This window comes from Protomyctophum parallelum (genome assembly GCF_964188405.1).
Source record: "Protomyctophum parallelum genome assembly, chromosome: 17".
Classification (NCBI taxonomy): Eukaryota; Metazoa; Chordata; class Actinopteri; order Myctophiformes; family Myctophidae; genus Protomyctophum; species Protomyctophum parallelum.
The window spans coordinates 6,147,188-6,170,938 of NC_139719.1; the positions used below are offsets into that span (position 1 = coordinate 6,147,188).

At 43.0% G+C, this 23,751-nt stretch overlaps 1 protein-coding gene across 1 annotated transcript in view; it reads right to left on the bottom strand.

The window, feature by feature from the left end:
• Positions 1-11,053, bottom strand: part of LOC310874922 (double C2-like domain-containing protein alpha) — a gene marked incomplete at its 5' end in the record, with an annotated part of 48,449 nt that extends 37,396 nt beyond the window's left edge. The window contains 1 exon segment of the mRNA XM_083787846.1: positions 11,022-11,053. Within this exon segment, the coding sequence (XP_083643972.1) occupies positions 11,022-11,053 (32 nt within the window).
• Between the last annotated feature and the right edge of the window lie 12,698 nt (positions 11,054-23,751).

Consider the following 23,751-nt stretch of genomic DNA (forward strand, 5'->3'; position numbering starts at 1 on the left):
CATCATGGCTACTGATGTGTCATCATGGCTAAAAGATTTGTCATCCTTTCTCCATTTGGAAAAAATCAAATACATGGTTAGAGGTTCATTGAATAACTTCTACAGAACCTGGGACCCATTCCTCACATACATTAATTCCTTGACCACAATTTAAGTAGGAACTAATTCCAATATCCCCCCCTCTACTGTGAGTATGCGTATATGTGTACGTGCATGTATGTGTGCTCGGACCTGTGTATGTATGTAGACGTAGATATGTACAGTATGTATGTATGTTTGTATGTATACATTTGAAAATGAAATAGCTTAATTTGTTTGTTTTTTTTGTTTTCGTTACACTGCTTCCATTATTGCTAGCATTTAATTTTAATTACTTTAATGCATGAATCTCAAGCACAGTAACTTACTCTGTTTCCCCCGGGGCATGGGAGGGCGAGGGCGGGTGGATAGTTATGAGGGTCTGTTTTGTTTTGTTTCCCTTTGTTCTGTTCACTGTTTTGTTTTGTCTCTTGTTTTATCCCCTATGTTTCGTTTGTGGTCATATGTCTTGTATTTTAAAATGGAAAAAAACCAATAAAAATATATTAAAAAAAAAAAAAAAGTGGAAGAGCCAATCAGCGTTTGCGCTCAGGGCCATGTGATTGGCAGACTGAAGAGCCAATCAGCGTCTGCGCTCAGGGCCCTGTGATTGACAGACTGGCTCCTCCAATGTTTGGTTTCGCTAAAATGCCCACACAGCGCCACACAGTACCGCTCTGCAGAAAACACATTATAATGTGAATTTACACGACCCCGAATCATGGTTTACTGCTAATATTTTGGTATACCAAGACATTTATTTTAATATACATTATCAATTCGTTTTAGGGCGAGTTCGGTCAATGTGTGTTCTGTCAATGATCTGGGGGCTCTTTTGCAGTATTCTCAATTTCTCATGGCCCACAGGTTGGGAATCCCTGGTATAGAGAGAAAATAAACACAGAGGCAGAAGCAGGGTTTTCCGCACAATTGGGCTATTTTAAAACTTATTGTGCGGAAGAAAATAGCCTTGGGCGGGCACATCAGATTTGGGCTGGTTTTTAACATGTAGGCGGGTTATTTATGTCCTAGGCGGGTACACAATATTAAGCCTGGTATGAGTAGTTTCCTTCAATGCTGGGACTGAGTCACTGAGGATAGGTTTCTATCTATACTGCTCAGAGCTCGGATCTAAAATATCTAAATAAAACCCGCCTACCGTATCACACACACAACCATGCAGTGTTTCTGTATCCGCTGAAGAAAAGACCGGGGCACCGGGCATTTATTTCACCCAATAACAGCTCTAGCATAGTAGGATGGGCGGAGGGGGTGGCCTCTCTCGTCCAGTTACGGGTGCTCCCGGCGCGGTCGTATTGGGAGGAGTCACCTATTTTGATATCAAATCAACACGGGAGGTCGTCAGGAGGAAGACAGCAGGTGTTTTTGCTTGTCGTTTTGATTTCCAAAGTACCAGTAGTATATTATTCCGTTTCAAAGTTGTAATGCAGAAGGCATGGGGAAATGGCGGCTGTTGGGGAGATTTGATTCATCCATGTATTAGCCAGCTAACCTGGCTCGCAGTGACTGTATATAGTTCTAAGTTCGTTTTATAAAACAAAATAACAAAAAAGGGAGTAGAAAAAAGAATAAATGACATTGATTCGATTCATTCTGCATAAGGCCAAGGGTAATATAACTTCGATGTAACCATGTGTGTGTGTGTGTGTGTGTGTGTGTGTGTGTGTGTGTGTGTGTGTGTGTGTGTGTGTGTGTGTGTGTGTGTGTGTGTGTGTGTGTGTGTGCGCGCGCGCGCGCGTGCGCGTGCTGAGCGCTCAACCCGCCGTGGGGAGAGAGAGAGAGAGAGAGATGTTTTAAAGATGTTGGATTCATGCTGCTACTTTTGGTTGCCTGACTGACTCTTTATTTCTTTTCTGTACTCTGTGGTTAGTTTCTTTATCTATGTTATCTTTGGTTATTTGGTGGAGATATGAAGCTGTGTATGCTTACAGTTGCACACACACTATACAGTGTTTTCTGTTATTATGCAATGGTTTTGCGCTGTTACATGGGTTTGGCCGATTTGGGCTGGCTTTTATTGAATTGGGCGGGTTTTAAGTTGTGCTTGGGCTGGAAACTGTCATTCTGATCTGGCAACCCTGGGCAGAAGTAGTATTCGTTCAGAGTGAGGACTCGCAGAAGTTAATTGTAAGTTCGGCTGCCTGTGTAACAGTATTACATTATTATCCCCACTACAAAGACATACTTTTATGTGCAACTTGAAGCAAGCACAAGTGGGCAATGTAAATTAGCAGTGTCTTGACTTTCTTTACACATAGAATTAACACCTGATGAGACAAATGGCTTCTAAATCCTGACAGTTTTCTGAAAAACCAGTCATGCTCAAACATTTTCCATGTCAAGGTCCAAGGACCCTCAAAATAATATTATATTCCGTCACCGACCCCCACCTGAAAATGTTTTTGTACCAGGGACCCCCCCCCCAGGCCCCATCATTCGCTGTGAAAGAATATATATTCAAAGATTTGCGCAACATTTTCACAATTTAAAAACAATAGCAGATCTACAAGCTCATAGCGCGGCATTCTGTGCCAGATTATGAGCTTTTTTTCCCCACAAGCTATTTAAAATAATGGTTGAAGTGGTTAAAACCTCAGGTGACACAGATGCGTTCCAGGTCTTAAGCAAAGCAAAATGAGTGGGAACAAGGAGCATGAGAAAGGGCAATAATCATCGATCTGTATTTGGGCTGCACGATCATGGCTAAAATAATAATCATGATCATTAATAACATTGGTGATGATGATGTTTGGTTTGTATATATTCTTAATGCCTTTGTTACTCTTTGTGCTTTATTAAATTAATTGCAATCTAATGGCCGCTGTGACTGCATTGTGCCTCTGTTAGCAAGATGGATGGAGAGATGGGTTGTACAATGTTCTGTTTATTAACCCTTGTGTACTGCTGAGGAGATGAGGACCAGGTGCAGCAGCTGACCAAATCAAGTGTTTCAATTAATTGTAATGATGAATTTGAGAGTATGCTTTAATCGTATACCAGTACTCTCACTGCGATCTAACATAACATAACATAACATAACATAATTAAAAGACAAAACACAAATTCCTCAGAGAATGAAAAAAAAGGACGGTCTCTAGATAATTTTGCAACTCAATTGAATACATTAACTACATTTAATATTCAGAGATAATTACTTGCTCTGGACAATTGGGGTCTCCCCCTGTATTCCTAATTATCTATAATGAAATTGCTGCATCATCAATGCTTAGTGAGACGTTATCTTAACATGCTTGACAATCCAGTACTGATGGATGGCTAATTATTATGGAGGACATTTCTTTAACTATGGTTCAGATAGAATGAAGTGTCGTGCTGATGAGGGTGGCTGCTTAGACAGGCAGATGTGTCAGCACTTTTGACTAAAACAAGATTTAAAAAGGAAATGGAAATGGGGTAGGGATGGATTCAATTAGAGAAGCCTCTCACAGTCTCGGTTTTGTTGTCTGGAGATAGTGGGCCTTGATGGGGCTGTGCGGTCCTCAATACCAGACAAAACAAGCGGTAAAGGTAAAGGATCACTTTATTTTGTTGAAGACTGTGTGCCGGCTCTGCCTCTTCTTTGGCCTAGCATCTACTGTCGATGTGCGTACAATTAGGTTTGCTTTGTATTTATTTAATTTAACCATTAAGATCTGAGGCAGATTCCACAAAATGTTTCCAAAATGTTGAAAAATAGCAGATGTAGGCTACAAGCTCACAGCACGACGCAAAGTGACGCGCTGTGAGCCTGTATATCTGCTATTTTTTAATAGCCAACAAAAACCAGGAAGTTCCCGCTTGTTACATTGGACTGAAGTGATGGAATTCAATGTTGTTCTGCCCCGTAATGTCATCTAATTAATGTACCTATGAATGTTTGACATGTGTATATTGTATGTATGTTTATATTGTCTATGAGGGTACACATGTATGCATTTGTCTTATTTTCCATAATCAGAAATGTTTTTTAGACTTGATTGTGATGTTGTTTCTGTCCTCGGAGTGCCGTGTAGTCATCAGCCTTGTCAGTTATTATTTTATTGTTTTTGTCTTTTTCTTTGAGTTATGTTTTGTCTCTTTTTATTGTAAGTCTCTTGTTTGTATGTTTTTTGCTATTTTTTGTCCGATCTGTAATTTTCTGGTAAATCATTACTGAAATGCTTTTATGCCAAAAATCATAATAAACAGATGTTTAAAAAAAAAGAAAAAAAACAGGAAGTTCCTTGAGATTAAAATGTTTTTCGAAGGCTACACATTGCTACAAGTTACAAATACCCGTATATATATAAAATGAATCACACCCGTGTGAAGTGAGGGGCGATCGTATCATCGTACATCATCATACATCATCTCACGCCGGCCAATCAGAATTTGTGTCATCAATGTTTGTGTTACGCAATGTTCGTGTTTACAGGAACACTCAAAACTGTCCATTGACTGTCAATGGGATTTAGGCCCTCATTTATCAATGGAGTGTAAAATCTGCCACAGATTCGAGTGCAGGTTTCGTAGTACACCCACGTCGCCACGGCGTTTATAAAGTGATCGCAAACAGCTGATCCTTCCTTAATGTTGTTCTCACGTTAATAAATGTCACGGCTGAATTTGATCTGGCACGCCCTAAGAAATCAAGCCTCGCCCTCGTTTTTGCGACCTGAACCACTGCTATACGATCTGGAAACCATGGTTACCGTGCCTTTCTGCCCGCCTCACCCCCCTCTCTCATACACACAGTCACACACACACACACACACACACAGACGCACACACGCTGCACGCACACGCAACTTGCAAGCCCAACTAACTGGTGTGTTGTTAAATAAATAAACAACGAACACCTGCATGAATTAAATAAAGTTGTAGGCCTACCCTGTCTGTTTCCCTCTCACCTCGCTTGCCTTGCTGTCATGTCCACGCACGCACGCACCTACATGACACATCGACATCGCATCGCCATGAATGGAATACGTTTGGGCTGGCCTATATTAATTTTACCCATTCGTGTGCAGTGCACGGCGAAGGCGTGATACTGCGCACTGCTGTGATATTAAAGTCCTGTGGGTGAGTGTCAGTGATGCCTGCATGAGAGATAGGCTATCATGTCGTCAAGGCAGTCATAATCAACGTTTATGTAGTGATTTGATCATTGATGAACGAATCATAAACATATGGATGAAGGCTTGCTTGCATGTGTGCTGGTATGTGTTGGCGACGCACGCCGCGACCCCCGAAAATGATCATGCTTTTATCTGAACTGTCAAAACTGTCAAAACCTGTCTAAGCACTTATTTAAATGGTGAATGATTAAGCCCCTTACGCCTATAGCCTGCTAGTACTTACTACAAATAGGCAAGCTGTATGCTTGTCATTGTCACTTGGAAATAAAGGCGTGCAGTCCATTTATGCCTTTTTTTTAAATAATATCATAATCACATATGCTGCATCACCGCATGCGCTCCAAAATCATCTCACAAGTGCGCTCGCATAACAAGGCCAGTAAAGCACTGTTTGATTAAGCACAAACTAATACATTGTAAACATGTTACATTGTTTTTAATTGCGCAATTTTAATTACTTGTAAAGTTGGAAATCTCTCTTTTGTTTTTTACATACACATACCGTTTTATATTAACATTTTAGGAGTGAAAACATATGTTTAAATGCCTGGGACAGCCTCTCAGCTGGTCAAACAATGCTGCTCCGCTGTTCTACCACAGAAAAACAGGTGAGGACAAAGCGTACGCCAGCTGCCAAGCAGACGTGGGTTTTGAACGTTGTCACGTTCAATTTCAAGCTTTGCCGGAAATGTTAAATGCCGAAAATGTCGGTAATTTCGGCGTGCGCCCATATTTTGGCGTACGCACGGTTGATAAATGAGGGCATTAATGTTTGTGTAGGAAAAAGTTTTTGTCCTACAGGTTTAATGTGTCTTTAGTTAAATGTTTGTTTTGTAAACGCCATTGACAATTAAGGGAAAATGTACGTCATAATGTGCCTCATTACGTCAGATTGTCTCTTTATTGTTAATGTTTTAATGTTTGTTTTGGCACCGTTTGTTTTACATCACCATCACATCACCTAATCAACATGAGTTTACAATACCGGTGATCACACCCGTGTGAATACCGGTATTGTTATATAGCGCATACACCAAAAGCTGGACATAGGAGGGGGTATCGCCCCTCAAAATCAGATACCGCTATATAATACAAAATCCAACTTGGAATAGCAGACACAGTTACACCATTTTTTACCGGGGCATTAAACTGTCAAGGGAGACAAAATCATTCATCTGTAGTGTCGTTCTGGAGGTTATTCCATGACCAGGGTGCAAAATAAGAGAAAGCTGCTGAAAGCTCCAGCTGGAAGGCCATGACCTCTCCAATATTGATTTGTTAGAAGAAAAAACAAATAGGGGCTTCCACCAGAAAATCTCTATGCTTTATGTCACACTGACAACCTAACATCAGTATGAAAAATAATCCCTGTATTGAATCGTTGATGCAGAGCCTCAACTGCAGTCTTCCATCCCTGTTACTGATTGAGTTTTGAGGGGTCGCTAGCCCCTCCTATATACAGCTTTTTGTCCTAGCTCGTGTCACAACTGCCGTTGACATTGAAAGGAGAATTTACGTCATATGTGTCTGAGCAAATCGGCCAATCGGCTATAGCAGACAGATTTTTCCACAAGATTGAAGAAAATATGTAATGTACAATGATACGCGCGCCCCTCACTTCACAGTTCACATGAGTGTGATTTTTCAGATGAATACAAAGCGAAAAATGAAATCAACTAGGAAATGTGTCATTTGTGTCATTTGTGTCATATTGTTTGTTTTACATCACCATTACATCACCTAATCAACATGAGTTAGACTTTAATATATTAGCGCCCCTCACTTCACACAGGTGTGATTTTCTTTTTATTTATTTTTATCGTGACAATTTTTCCAAATGTTTGAATACCGGTATATACAAAAATCACACACGTGTGAAGTTAGGGGCATATATATATGTATATATACATATTTTATGACGTAATTATCAGACAAAACAAACATGGACAAAACAAACTCTGTTAATTTCAATAGCGATTTTAATGTTTGTTTATGGAAAAACAAACATTAAACGTGTATATAGGAGCGGCTAGCGTCCCTCAAAAATCACACATCTGCAGTGAGGGGCGCTCTTATTATCGCACATCATCCATTCGTTGTCAATGGGAATTTGTGTGTGACGTAAATTCTCCATTCACTGTCAATGGCATTTAATGTTTGTGTTAGGACAAAGATCTACACTAGCTGAATATAGGAGGGGCTGGCGCCCCCCTAAAGTCTGGTTGTGTCAGTACAGTACAGTACAGTACAGTACAGTACAGTACAGTACAGTACAGTACAGTACAGTACAGTACAGTACAGTACAGTACAGTACAGTACAGTACAGTACAGTACAGTACAGTACAGTATTTTTTTTTAATGCTCGGATCAACACTTTCTTCTGCATTTCAAATGAATAATTTCCAAGTTACAAGTTACTTTTCTGATTTTTAGCTGCGGTTTCCCGAAAAACAACAATGTGTCGATGTACAGTAGATGGGCTGGTTGAACCATAGTATAGTATATTAATAGAGACGTCACCGGATATCTCCTCCCATCCACTTGCATTAAGTTGCTCAAAAGAGCATGAGGCGATTTCACTCCTCCTTCCGGGTAGGAACAGAGTGCATTCTGGGATGGATTGGGCCAAAGCGTGAACTCGCTGGCCGTTGACTATCATTGCGTGCGTCCACGTATGAAACACGTCATTGCCCCAATAACATGAACGTGCGCAATGATAGTCAACAGCCCAGCGCTGGCTGCAATACCAAATTCGGCCACCATGTCCATTTCGCCTCAGGGTTTCCTCTCGGTGACGTCTCTATTATTTATACTCTAAGGGTTGAACTATTAAAAACATATTTTCAAAACAAAAGGCAAAGTAGTTTAGGGATAAGGGGTTTAGCAATAGCATGGACGGAAATGTAGCTAGAAATGCCCTGCTGGAAGCCTCCACAGGTAAAACACACCAATCTAGAGACAGTGGTTCCCAACCTTTTTCTGGACCAATTAAAGGCCTTGGAAATATCTAAAACATGGCACTGCCCACAGGTTGGGAAATCGCTGGTCTAGAATCAACTAATATAACCCACGATGACCGGACTCTAGTCTAAAGTTTGTCTCCAAACACTGACTTTCAACACACTTGACAGTTGTTGGCATATATAAGCCTGGTCCATGAATCTCCCTTCTGCGGGCCGAATGGTACTTGGCAACGTGGACGTCACGGCTCATCCAGCTTTCCCTGGACCGAGATGAAACAAAACACACACAACAACAAGCGCGCCATGCAGCGTGACATGACATGACACGCACGCCAAGCCTGGAAGCTCAGTCCCACTCTCTCTCTCCAATTGACTACAATAACGTGAGAGTGATTCTTGGCTCTGGCTGCTTTCACAACAACGTTCATCATCATGACTCTGGTGGCTCAGCCAGTGGCAGCCGCTATTTTGGTGGCGCGCGTCCAAGCAGACCCAAAACAAAAGCTGTGAGCGGCGTTAATGACTGGATGTTGAAGCCCTGATATTGTCAGCACTGAATTAAGTAGAGGCTGACAAAGAGAGAGATAAATCTAGGATCCGTGCACTTCGCAAAACAAGGGGCTGCAGCTCTCCAAAAAGGACAAATGACTCATATGGCGCCCTGTGTGAGACACGGTCCACTCCATGCTAATGCATGATTGAAACCTGTGATCTGTCAAGCTGGGCATGGGTGACCATCAAATATAGCACCTCAGCATGGCCATATAAACCATGGTGCTGAAGCAACAAAGTAATCAGAGCTTATATGGATGGAGCACTCATCGTGGAATAATAAGCTGAATATATGATCCTCTTGATGTAAGTTATAATGAAATTGCCAAGGACGATTAGATCTGATGAGAATTGATGGGAAGCATTTAATAACGATGAATGTCCTTATGTGGGGGCAATTATTGTACAGAATGTCTCTCTCGCTAACACACACACACACACACACACACACACACACACACACACACACACCACACACACACCACACACACACACACACACACAATTAACATGCCTACTAGCTCGTACAAATTTGCATAAATCAACATTAATTTCCACATGCCGTTTGTGCATCATTTCCAATACGCACACATGGCACACACGCACGCAGCTGTAGCCAACTGGGGACATGTTGTTGGCTGATAACAGCATGCATACTCAAGTCCCATCCACACCAGGCATGGATCCATCCAGCCTCGAGGCAGAGCCTCTGTATGTTCACTCATTATAGGGCTGCTACAGATGGGGAGGGGGGGGGTCCTTCTGCCTCTCAGCCCCGTAGTAGCTTATGATTGATCACTCTCATATTGCCCCAAGAGAATCTCTCCCATCTCACATTTTCATCACACCCTTTATTGGTTAGGAGGTGTATTCTATCAAGCACACAATGCATTTGCACTCTCGCTCATACAAGCCCCGGGGGCCATGGTGGTTTTTTATCCATTCTCACAGATAACATGTTTTTCCATGTGGAAAGGCTGTCCTACATGTGTGTGCATGTATGACTTGGAGGCCTCTGAAGTCACACAGCAAAAACATGCTTTACATAATTTCCAGTAAGAAAATGGCATAAATGGCCCCCAGTGGCTCCCAAGTTATGCAACCTAGTATGTTAGGCACCGCCGAGTCGCCTGGAGGGTTTTTGATGGCTGCATAAAGTGGGCTTCCCCGCTTCGGGAAACAACGTTGATAACCAGGACCTTATGTGTTCAAAAGCATCTTTGAGAAAGACTGCAAGACGTCTCACCTCTTCCCCCTCCACTTTGAGATCTTTCACTATGAATTAGAGTCATTTCTGTATCTGTGTACTGTACTGTGTAGGCAGGGACACCAACAGCCTCCCCCCACTCCCCTCCCTCCGTGTTTGTACCCTCTCCTCACATTTACAACGCCACCTATCATCATTCTCCCCTGTTCCATCCACCGTCTCATTATCGTTGTCACCTGTCTCTATCCCTTATACCTGTACGTACCTCTCCCGTGTTTCATTGAATTCTCACTGCTATACTGCTGCTGTGACACCTGACTTTATACCTCCGGGGGCTCAATATACTGTTTGATCTTATGATATCTTTATACGATGGAGACACATTCTGTTCCCAGAATGTGGGGAATTGTGTCTCTTGTGTGTGTAGGACACACACAAGAGACACAATTCCCCACATTCCCTACACCCCCCCCCCCCCCCCCCTCACTCACCCCTGCACCTGCAGCGGTTTTCCCTTCCTTCCCAAACAACAAGAGGCTGCTTGACAGACAGTTCAGTATGACGCTGCTACACTGTAGCTACTCATTAGGATCTAACAGGAAGGCAGCGCATCACCGCCGGAGCCGATGTGTCAGGGAGGAGCGCGTGTCAATTATCCAAGTTATTTTCAGTCTGCTGCCGACAAGTAAACTTCAGGTGGAGTCGGTGCTCGCCGTGTGTCAATCTTTGGTATACATAACGAAGGACGTTCATTATAGAAAAATAAAAAGACGAGCCACATGTTGCATTGCTGTGCTATGAGTGGATGTATGCGACAGACACACACACACACACACACACACACACACACACACACACACACACACACACACACACACAAAGTGTAAGAATACATTAAATAAGAGAATGTGTAAAGTATGAAATTGGACCACATGCAGACATAGCTGAAGTCTATTTAAAAAATAAATAAGATAGGTGAAAAAAGCATTAACATATCTGTCTCTATACAGCCAGTAAAATGACAGCTTTTGCACCTCACCGAGTGCAAATCAACAAGTCAATCAACAGATTTACAGTACTCACCTCAGCGATAATGCGAGTGTGAAACTCCTCATAAAAAAACAGGGGATTCCAGAATGCACGGCAACGAGACTAACAGGTGGCAGAGAGACAAGCGGAGAGCCAAAGCAGCGGAGAGAGAGAGAGTGTGCAAATGGGAGAGCTACAGAAAGAGACAAGGAAGGAAAGAGAGAGACAGGCAGAGAGAGAGAGAGAGAGAGAGAGAGAGAGAGAGAGGTGGGGGGAGGGGTTGAGTTGGGTGGTGTCATTAAAGATGGGGTGTATGAACAGTGAAGATGGAAAAGACAAAGGGTGAAAGATTAGAAGGGCATGTTGACGCTGGACAGGGATGGAGTGACACAAAAATGAGAGAGGAAGAGAGAGAAAGAGGGAGAGAGAGAGATCAGGGAGTTATTCCTTGACAGTCTTTGCTGTGCCATGTGACTATGCTTGTCTTCCGTCTCTCCCTACAGTCATTGTTCTCTCTTTCCCCTCCCTCCACCCCTTCAACCCAATCACCACCCACACTGTCACTTCAATGCAGCCATGTGGGTCTCCTCAGGAAAAGAACATTAAAAGAAAACAATCCCTTGCCTCTCCATGACTGTGTTCACATATAAGATTCCTGTGGAAAACAGCATGCCATCAGCGTTAATTTAATGAGTGTAAAAAATGGACCTGTGGAGACTTTACTGGGTAGAGAGTCTCTTCAGTCTTGCTCTCCGTTATGCTAATAACACTTGAGGCAGTGATAGACAAGTGGAAACATACCATTTCCCCATTTAGTCTCTAGTTGAAGGGTCATTATTGGTGTTAGGGGCGGCGGTGGCTCAGGGGTAGAGTGCCTGGATGGTAACCGTAAGGTTGCCAGTTCGAACCCGGGCTCCCCCAGAGTTACTGTCGAAGTGTCCTTGAGCAAGACACTGAACCCCTAATTGCTCCCGATGTGCTAGTTGGTGCCTTGCATGGTTTCCGCTGCCATCGGTGTATGAATGTGTGTGTGAATGGGTGAATGTAATGCACAATCTCTGTAAAGCGCCTTGGATAAAGGCGCTATATAAATGCAGGCATTTACCATTTTACTTGCTCTGTTCCACTGAGTCTCCTCCTCTGTCTGTCTGTCTGTCTGTCTGTCTGTCTGTCTGTCTGTCTGTCTGTCTGTCTGTCTGTCTGTCTGTCTGTCTGTCTGTCTGTCTGTCTGTCTCTCTGTCTCAGTATGTCATCTTTCAAGCCATGAAAGAGGACGTTTTCAGAGACTGTAAACTAAAATAAATGTGGCAGGTTGGATCATAGACTAATACAGGCACTTTTTCCATGAGATACAATGAAATACCAGTGGGCGTCTTTGTTTCGTCTCTGGGGTGCTTGTGTTCCGTGACCACCACACATCCCTGTCTTTATCCTCACAGTAACAGATTCACCGGGCGGTGTCTCACAGAACAAACCCTCAGATAACTAATAGCAGGTTGCCCACTTCAACAGATAATCATCTGACAAACTGGGGACGTATACACCTGCTCTAGCAGGACACAGGTGAACACAATTAAAAAATCAAATCAAACGGAAAATACTAATATAATACGTATAGTAGATGTTTTTATAATTGACTCAATTGATGTACTATACTTTGTTGTACAATGGCGGTGTAGCGTAATCAAAGCAAAAGTTTGAAATAATCTGTGACGTATAAGCGCCTCCTCCAGAGCCACTTCCGGGTCCTACTGTTTGTGACACTTTTGTGTCCCCATAGAGTTATACTGTCCCTCCGTCGGAGCGGTGTTTGAGCCGATCTGAGACTAGAACAACCACTAATAGTCCAGGCAAAGTAGCATTTTCAGACAGACTAATTAAAATAGAATTTTTTTCACCATAGATCATCTCTATGAGGTGTCTAGAACAACATACTAAAAGTCCTAAGAAATCCTAGATGCGGAAATATGTTTAATTCTTATCAATTCAAGATGTGTGCTAATACCTCGAGAAAACTAAACACCCTAATGGGCATTATTTTTTCTTTTGTCCTATCACAATGAAACTTTCCACAATGAATCTTAACATGAAAACTAAACTTTTTTGTATTACAAGTTTCTCTGAAACTTAATTTGAATATGCAAATTAGCTTAATATATATTGAATATGCCCACATTTGCATATCACGAAAATTACTTTTCCCCAAAATGTATAATATTTACATTGTTGTTTGTTAATGATATCAAACACACTGATCAGACTTTCATGAACCATTTCATTGAAATATTGTGACTTCATAGAATAACATCAAAAACAGCATTCATATGTATGACAAATGCATAAATCCGTCAAATCTTCCTCCAACCATCCTACTGCTAATGGTTGATGGCAATGCTGCTTTTGGACTGGCCTCTAACCTGAAACCTGCCGGTCTTGGTTGTACCTACCGGGGGCATAACCCCCACCGGTATAGTCCTCAGGGTCACAGAGGCCAGGTGACCTACCTCTGGGAGGACATCCCCTGGCTGCAGCAGTGTCTCAGTCCATCCCAGTCTTCTTGTTCCTGTACTCTGCAGACGTGCCTGAAGCTGTTGCAGGCCATCTCCCACCTCCAGGTAGACTCCATCACACATCTCCCACCTCCAGGTAGACTCCATCACACATCTCCCACCTCCAGGTAGACTCCATCAAACAGCTCTCCCACCTCCAGGTAGACTCCATCACACAGCTATGTCACCTCCAGGTAGACTCCATCACACAGCTCTGTCACCTCCAGGTAGACTCCATCACACAGCTGTGTCACCTCCAGGTAGACTCCATCACACAGCTCTGTCACCTCCAGGTAGACTCCATCACACAGCTCTGTCACCTCCAGGTAGACTCCATCACACAGCTCTGTGACCTCCAGGTAGACTCCATCACACAGCTCTCCCACCTCCAGGTAGACTCCATCACACAGCTCTGTCACCTCCAGGTAGACTCCATCACACAGCTCTGTCACCTCCAGGTAGACTCCATCACACAGCTCTCCCACCTCCAGGTAGACTCCATCACACAGCTCTGTCACCTCCAGGTAGACTCCATCACACAGCTCGGTCACCTCCAGGTAGACTCCATCACACAGCTCTCCCACCTCCAGGTAGACTTCATCACACAGCTCTGTCACCTCCAGGTCCAGGTAGACTCGATCACACAGCTCTGTCACCTCCAGGTAGACTCCATCACACAGCTCTGTCACCTGCAGGTAGACTCCATCACACAGCTCTGTCACCTCCAGGTAGACTCCATCACACAGCTCTGTCTCCTCCAGGTAGACTCCATCACACAGCTCTCCCACCTCCAGGTAGACTCCATCACACAGCTCTGTCACCTCCAGGTATACTCCATCACACAGCTCTGTCTCCTCCAGGTAGACTACATCACACAGCTCTCCCACCTCCAGGTAGACTCCATCACACATCTCCCACCTCCAGGTAGACTCCATCACACAGCTCTGTCTCCTCCAGGTAGACTCCATCACACAGCTCTGTCACCTGAAGGTAGACTCCATCACACAGCTCTGTCACCTCCAGGTAGACTCCATCACACAGCTCTGTCACCTCCAGGTAGACTCCATCACACAGCTCTGTCTCCTCCAGGTAGACTCCATCACACATCTCCCACCTCCAGGTAGACTCCATCACACAGCTCTGTCTCCTCCAGGTAGACTCGATCACACAGCTCTCCCACCTCCAGGTAGACTCCATCACACCTCTCCCACCTCCAGGTAGACTCCATCACACAGCTCTGTCACCTCCAGGTAGACTCCATCACACAGCTCTGTCACCTCCAGGTAGACTCCATCACACAGCTCTGTCTCCTCCAGGTAGACTCCATCACACAGCTCTGTCGCTACAATTATGTTGTGTGTTTCCTACTCCTTAAAGGTTTCACATGTGACATTAATTCATTTATTTTTAATGTCACAATCCCTTTAATGTGTTGCAAATTCATCCATCCATTCATCTTCATCCGCTCATCCGAAGTCGGGTTGCAGAGAGTTCCAGACTTCTCTTTCCTGGGCCACGTTAGCAGGGGAACCTCCCCTGTTGTTGCTACCTTGTCGTGGTGGGGAGGCTTGTGTGCCTCTGTGACCCTGAGGACTATACCGGTGGGGGTTATGCCCCCGGTAGGTATAACCAAGCCCGGCAGGTTTCAGGTTAGAGGCCAGTCCAAAAGCAGCATTGCCATCAACCATTAGCAGTAGGATGGTTGGAGGAAGATTTGACGGATTTATGCATTTGTCCTACATATGAATGGTGTTATTCTATGAAGTCACAATATTTTGATGAAATGGTTCATGAAAGTCTGATCAGTGTGTTTGATATCATTAACAAACAACAATGTAAATATTATACATTTTGGGGAAAGTAATTTTCGTGATATGCAAATGTGGGCATATTCAATATATATTAAGCTAATTTGCATATTCAAATTAATATTCAGAGAAACTTGTAATACAAAAAAGTTTAGTTTTCATGTTAAGATTCATTGTGGAAAGAAAAGAAAAAAAAAGCCCATTAGGGTGTTTAGTTTTCTCGAGGTATTAGCACACATCTTGAATTGATGAGAATTAAACATATTTCCGCATCTAGGATTTCTTAGGACTTTTAGTATGTTATTCTAGACACCTCATAGAAATGATATCTGTTGAAAAAAAAACTATTTTAATTTGTCTGATTTTTGGGTCTAAAATGGGCTAGATTGCCTGGACTATAAAGTCTCATTTGACCACTTTCCCACTTTCCAACAACAAAGCTACTGTTCTCCCAAATCTGGCTGTGACAGCTAGGCTGTCTGCCCCACACTGAATACTATTGCCATTTTACTTCATTGTGTCAACTAAATCCTCCATTAGAGATCTTATTAATGCAATATAGATTCAACGTACTCAACCCTGCACACATTCTAAATATTCCCCCGAAATATTGTACTGAGCAAATGGACCGTTACCACCGTAATATTGTTACCTCCATAATAATGATAATAATAGTCTTTTATATTGTCTCCACATCATATATTTTCTTTGTCATGGGCTCTTGTACAAAACATTAATAATTCTACTTGAGTTGGTAAGCATTAAGACCCATTTTAACCCTCAATGGCTTCCTTTCTGAAAAATAACGTTATTGTAAAAAGATTACTGCGTCTAGATATTGCTATTTACAATGAGAAGCGGACGGGAGCTGCTGCCACTTGGACCAGGACGTAATGTAGGACTACAGAATGACGTCGGACTAAAATACAGAATGATCAGTTGAATTCAAGTCGTCAGGGCACGATCACACATATGATTCATGTGCATCCATTCGATAGAAAGGTAGACGCCCCCCTTGGCTCTGGGGCATGTGTTTCTCGAGAGGAGGCAAAGCTTTCTCGAGATTCCTTGCGAAGCATAGCTGAACCAATTGGCATCCCAGAGGGGGACGTTCGGTAGGCCAATCAGAGGCAATGTAAACGTTTGTTTACTCATGCCGATGAAGCTCCTTTGGATTGAATTGATAAGTCCCGGGAAAAGACGCTCTGTGATTGGCCAGTAGTCACTTGATTGGCAGTGAGGCAGCGTGCCTTCCACACTTCCGCTCGACTTCCTCCTTTACACATGGCTCCGATGAACTGCAGCAGCCAATGAGGCATCTATATATTTTTATATCTACGTGTGTGCATCAGCGTCCCATTCAGGGGGGGGGGGGGGGGTTGAGTCTTTCAATGGCTCTGAAGGTCAAAGTTCATTGTTAAACATTGGTGAACTTTGACCAGGTGTCAACCAATATAAGGAAGCGCTGTGGTTGAGCCCATGAGTTGGCAGGCATTTGGCTAGCAGTATTCTTTCAGTGAAACAGCTCAGTGGTCTTGTTGCAGGGACGGATTAACCCCCACGGGGGCGCCTGGGCCGGGAAGGTTTGGGGGCCCCCATAGCGCGCATGCACGCAAACTTTTCAGGTTATTTCGTTTTTTTATCATCTTTTTTTTTAACCTACATTTAACACAATCAATGGCCAATGAAGGGCTCTAGGGCTCTAATACCGCACAGTCCAGTTTCCCCAAAGGGCCCCTGAGAGCCAAGGGCCCCTCAGCCCAATGGATAATTTGGCCTTGGCCTTGTGGTTAAGAGTGTCCACTCTGAGATTGAGAGATCCAATCCCTGGCCCAGGTCATATCAAAGACTATAAAAAACAGGATCCAACAATGCCTCCCTGCTTGTCACTAAGCATCAAGGGCTGTGTCGGGGGTGAGTTCCTGTGACATACTAGCACTGTGTCCAGGGGGGTGTACTTGTACATCAAAGCGCCTACATGCTACAGAAACGGATAGGCTCCTGCCCTATGGGCCACATGGCTCAGGGACCACTACAGAAATGGATATATGCTCCTGCCCTATGGGGCCACATGGCTCAGGGACCATGGCTTCCCAAGGCTACTTATTACTTACATTATTTCAGTAAAATGAGCTACACAATGGACAACATGGGAAACTGACACGTTTGACTGGCTCCGAGCTGCTGACGCAGATGTTTGGCCCCGTACCTTCAGGCTGAAGGGGAACAAGGCGAGGGAACATGTGCAGTGGTGGAAAAAAAGTACTCCGTTTTACTTAAGTAAAAGAATGAATACTGCAATGTAGAACTACTCCGTTACAAGTTTGGAATTCAAAAGGCACTCGAATACAAGTGCAAGCTATTGGCATCAAAATGTACTTGAAGTAACAAAAGTAAAAGTACTCATTATGCAGAATGTCTCATTTCAAGTTTTCAAATGTAGCCTATATAAAAAATGAAACGGCAGATCTTCAAGCTCACAATGCGGCAAATGGCTGAAATGTACATATAGGGCTGAAGTGGTTAATGCATGTTTTGTAATAATCAAAATCTACTAGTAACTAAAGGTTTCAAAGAAATGTAGTGGAGTAACAAAAAGTACAATATTTGCCTCTGAGATGTAGTGGAGTAAAGTAAGTAAAAGTAAGTATAAAGCACAAATACCTCAAAATTGCAGTACTTAACTTAACCCATTCTGACCGGGCACCCATTTTGGTGTCAGCATCATGTTATGCTTTAGCTATTTAAAAATAGCAGATCTCGGTGGCGCGATACGAGCTTGTAGGTCTGCTATTTTTGAAAAATCGAAGAGCGACTGACATTTTTAGAATCTGATCTCAGGTCAGAATGGGTTCATCAGACCAGTGTGTGTCCAGCGGAAACCTCGTATGAATCTGTTCTCAGGTCAGAATGGGTTAAGTAAATGTGCAGTATTTAAGTAAATGTACTTAGTTACTTTCCACCACTGGAACTGTCCAGAGGGAAGAGACAAAGACACATGAACAGGAAAGAAGGGAGAGATACACAATACAGCGTGCACAAAATACACATAGAATAGTAGACATATAGGAATACAGAGCAAAAGACAGAAAAATATATACAAATTGAAAATAAAATGACATAATAATAGATCATACGTGGGCAACTGGCGGCCCGGGGGCCACATGTGGCGCCCACCTTCACTTGATGCGACCCTCAGGTTAATATCAGAATATTGATATATTATAGCCGTTACAATTCCAAACATGCAAACTATGAACAGCTTTACTTACTTCAGTCTAAATTAGTAGCTTAGAATTAAAATGTTATATTTTTTTTATGTCCAATGTATTTGTATTAAGTTCATAAAGTTAAAGGTATATTCAGTGATTTCACTCAAAAAACCTTAGGTTTCGTTTTTGGCTGGGACCTAAGCCTTTCATCCAATCAGGATACAGAGCCAAAAACGAAACCTAAGGTTTTTTTGACCCCCAGGGGTTAACTGGGGACAGGGAGGAACTCCTTATATGGTCAGCACACTCTATAGTAGAGAGGATTATCACAACAAAACAAAAAAATAAGTGATATTTGAATTAAGTGAAATCACTGAATATACCTTTAACATAACTATAATTAAAGGCCTTTAAAATGCATTTGAAATGACATGAAAATGTAAATTTTCAGGATTCCAATTCAAAAATAGCAAAAATGGCAGACCTATACAAGCTCAAAAGTCGCACTGCGACGCGCTTTGAGCTGACCCTATATGCAATGTGGCCCTCTAGAGCAGGGGTACTCAACTGGCGGACCGCGGACCACCCATAGTTAATAATATAAATAACATCAGATGGTACATTTCTCATGTGAAATTGCTGCAAAGGCCCCCAAAATGTCCCCCAAGGGCCTCCAAAATTCTGGCGCGCGCTATGCGCGCGCGCAGTGTGGCCTGCCAGGGCGTATAACTCCCGGCCTGATTTGGAGTTCCACTCCGGGCCTGCACTCTGCACCCCATTATTGGTTGGGTGGAAGGGGATCTGATTTGTATAAGCTTGGCTTGACCATACTAAACGGGCATAGAGCCCCGCTCTCCGAAGGACGCCGCGCATGGGACCGGACCTCGGTCTTATTAAAAAAAAAAATGTGGACCTTCATCATTTCTAGTTGAGGACCCCTGCTCTAGAGTGAGTGTGGAAATATAGTGGCCCTCTCTATCGTCAAAGTTGCCCACGCAGCCCACCACTCTCTGGAGTTGTTAACCCATCTAAACTTTCAAGCACCAAACTGCAAATGTGTCCATATTTGTATATTATTTTTGCACTTTATTTTTTTTGGTATAAGCGTATAATTGTGTCCTTTGTTCCACAACGCGCCTGAGCTGAGCTGTCTGAGCTTGTTTGTTTGTTTTGTTTTTCCTGTCTTGTCTTTGTCATAAAATGTAAAAATCAATACAAATATTATTGAGTTATTATTAAGTTGCCCACCACTGTAATAGAGTATGCACATGCATCACTTTTCCACCGGGACAGGCCCCCCTCATCTAGACTGAGTGCCAATTCTGCCAAAACATTGAGCAGCATGCACGGAGCATTTGAGTTTGGAAGAGCTCTTTGGAAATCACTCACCTTGTTCTAAATTGCACATAATTCAGGGTGCAAGCAGGGTGTTTAATCGAAAACGAGCGATTACACACGCACGCACACCAACACACACACACGCACATGTTTACCAACACAGACACGCACGCACGCGCACATGTTGAATTGATTTCAGTCTCTTTCTACCTTGATAATTCAGTATTTTTCTCTCTTTCATCATTGTTTACGAAAAGTGAAAATCCTTCCAATTATGGATGCACGCAGGCAACTGTTGTGAAAGCTAATTACCGCCTATCTTCATGCCAATTAAATTATATCAATGGTGGATATATGTGCATAGCGGAAACTGGCCAACCACAAAGGCCTCATCAGCAACAAATCACAATGACAGACACACACCGAGGCCATTCGTCTACTTACATAATGTAGAAAATAATCCCAGAGTCTCAAACAGGGTTTGAGTGCATATGGTGGAAAAAAGCACAACTGCCATTCAAACAGTCCGCCAGGGAAATTAGGCTAACTCATGGTTCCCAACAAACGGTGTGACCTGCAGGCACATTGGTATGCCGCCCGTGACGGTGACAGGAGATTGTTATTATTTTGCAATTTACAGGTAAATATGAACACTAAAGACATGTTTCATCTCCTCTATCAGCATGTCTGAACTTAAACGAAAAAGGTTATTCCGGTGCATAATATTTTCAAAAGGATCTGAGAGTTTGGTAAAACCGTAGTATAGAAAGCATAGTCCAGACTAGAGGGAATTAAGGAATAAGTGGTTGCCAATCATAGGACTATTAATAGAGCTATGTTTAAATTGAACCACACATACAATATACGTCCTATACAAAAAATAAAAAAATAAATATATATATGTATATATATATATTCAATTGCGCACTCATTTCCCAATACAGATGCAAATTCAGCACCCTAAAGACATATTTTAATCAATTAAAACCTGGTGTCCTTATTTTGACAACACTTGCCTATTTTCACATTGTTTTGATATTCTTTGTGAAAGTATGAAATAGCGTTCAAACCTTTTATTTGCCAAACAATAAAGGTTTAGTGATAAGAGTGTCAACGCGTCATGGAGGCTATTTTGCACAGACATGAATGAATGATGGTTTATTTTTTGATCTTTTACCGTGAGACATTAGCAATGAATCAATCCATCGATCGTTCCATTTGGTATTTGTCCAATAAAGCGTGTTTGAAGGATATGTCTTCGTAAGACATGATGTGTTGTGGTATATTGTTTCCAACGCTGTAGAGACAACCAGGCTAAATGGAATCCACAGACTCCAGAGGACATTCAGTCTTCCCGTTAGGGTCTGTCATAAAAAGTGCGAGGTCACGGTGAACTGTTTGGTCGAGAAGACTGTGGAAGGAGGGCTAGCAATTTTCACATAACAGCGTTATGGTGTGACACCCGTGGTGTGATGAGCTATCCCGAGTGTAATGCATGATACGCTGGGCCCCGCCAATGTGAGATTGGCTACACAGTCTCATAATTGTACATTGAGAAAAGACAGAAGCTGTTATGAGATGAAGAACGTCAGACCGCCGCTGCGCTCACACAAGGAGGAGGGGAGACGGATGATGAATTGCATGTTGCAGATGGAATGAGAAATTGTGTCCGAATAACGTCAATGAAAGGGGGTACAAGTGGTACAAATGGAAAGAGACGGATCTTAAAAGAGAGACCCTAAGGGACTTGCTTGTCTGAATAGTTAACTGCACTCAGTCAGAAATGCTACATACAAATGATTGCATCCGTTTCACATTTTGTCTCAAGTTCATCTGGTTTTACCTGTCTTTCTACCAGTAGTCTGAAAACCCACCTTTTTAGACTCCATCATGGCCCATAGCACTTACCCTACCCCCTTAGATAGCATTTCTGTAGACTTAGATAGCATCTGATACAGACTTATAGCATGTTATGTAGACAGCACTATAATTGCATTGTATATAGTCATAGCACGCCATAGTACATATGTATAGCATAGTAGTATATATATATAGTTGATATGTATAGTCTCATAATATAGATATTCCACTGTTACTTTCTTAGCTTACGCATGTTTTATGATAAATGCTTTTTTGTGATGTATTCCCATGCTTTTGTTCTTGCTTATTGTAAATCGCTCTGGATTAAGAGCATCTGCTAAATGCCTAAATTGTAAATTGTAAATTGTAACAAAGTACATTTACTTGAGTACTCAGTACTGTAGTTCTTAAGTACGTTTTTGGGGGTTATTTGTACAGTACTTGGATTGTAGTTTTGAATCCACTAATTTACACTGTAGGAAGGGAAAAGGTAATTATATATTTCTTATGCTATGTTCTTGGTTTACCTGTGAAGGCTGTGATCCTAGTTTCATGAGGCACTACACTGTCTCTGTATTCTATGTATTAGTTAGTTTATTATAATGTACATTTTGTATATGGATAAGAGTCTGCTAAATGCCTAAATTGTAATGGTAAAAGCATGTACTTTTGAATACTTGAATATTTTTTTAAAGCAAGTACTCCAGTACTTTAACTCAAGTACAAATTTGACAGATCAACTTTCAATTGAGTAATACGGTATTTGACCAGTAGGGGTATCTATACGTACTTTGGTACTACTGGGGTTGAGTACTTTGTCCACCACTGCTTTCTACACAGTCCACTACTGAAAAATAAATCTATACAATAAGGTTTCAGGAATAATCAAAACGGGTGCACCTGTGAGGCAGGAAACAGGCCTATCTGCTATTTATGTATTTATTCCTTTATGTGTTTATTTTAAAGAACCAGCACTCAAACCATGTAACGATGTATAGAAATAGCATATAATCTTTGCCTCGAGCAGGCAAATCAACAGATTTGCATTGAGCTTTTTTCCCCTCTACACTATATTTCTGCACTGTAAATAGCAAGCTACAGCTCACAAAAGTGTTGCGATGAGATCTTGTAGATCTAGATATTTCCTCTGAATGTCATGGCACGAATACAGGGATTAAAGGATTAAGGGATTATTACTTGATTAAAGGAGAATGGTAATAACCTTCATCGACAGGGGAAATATGCTGGACAAGCTTGTGAAAACAGTGGCTGTCCAACACACATCCGGACCAATAAGGTCGCTACGCCTACGCCCGACAATCCCACAGCAGTCAGAGTCTTGGCTGAGGTGAGCCATTGGAGGGAGAGAGGAAGAGCTTCACCCTGTTCCCACGCAAGAGGCGACAGACAGGTGCCTCCAGTGAAAATTACCCTGGACTATAAACACCCAAAAATATGCCTTTAGTTACTATGCCCCTGTGCTTTGGAACAGCCTGCCTGCCGGGGCATCTACGGTTCCAGCAAGGGCAGAATCCATTTCTTGCGACCGACGGCCGTCGCGACGGACCTGTCCGTCGGGGGGTCCGCCGGTCCGTCGGGGGGTCCGCCGGTCCGTCGGGGGGTCCGCCGGTCCGTCGGGGGGTCCGTCGGTCCGTCGGGGGGTCCGTCGGTCCGTCGGGGGGTCCGTTGGTCCGTCGGGGGGTCCGTCGGTCGGTCGGTCCGTTTTTGCGTCGCGACGGACCGTCGGTCGCAGGGTTAGGGTGGATGGATTCTGCCCTTGCTGCCCAAATGGTAACTCTGTCATTTCTCTACCGTTTTGGACGGGGGTGGTCTCTTTGGAATCGTGTGGCCCCCCTGGAGGTTTCTATGGGGGTCTCGAGGTTCGGGGACCCCTGGGGACCCCCACGGACCCCCAAATGGTAACTCTGTCATTTCTCTACCGTTTTGGAGGGGGTGGGCTCATTTGAATCGTGTCGCCCCCCTGGAGGTTTCTATGGGGGTCTCGAGGTTCGGGGAC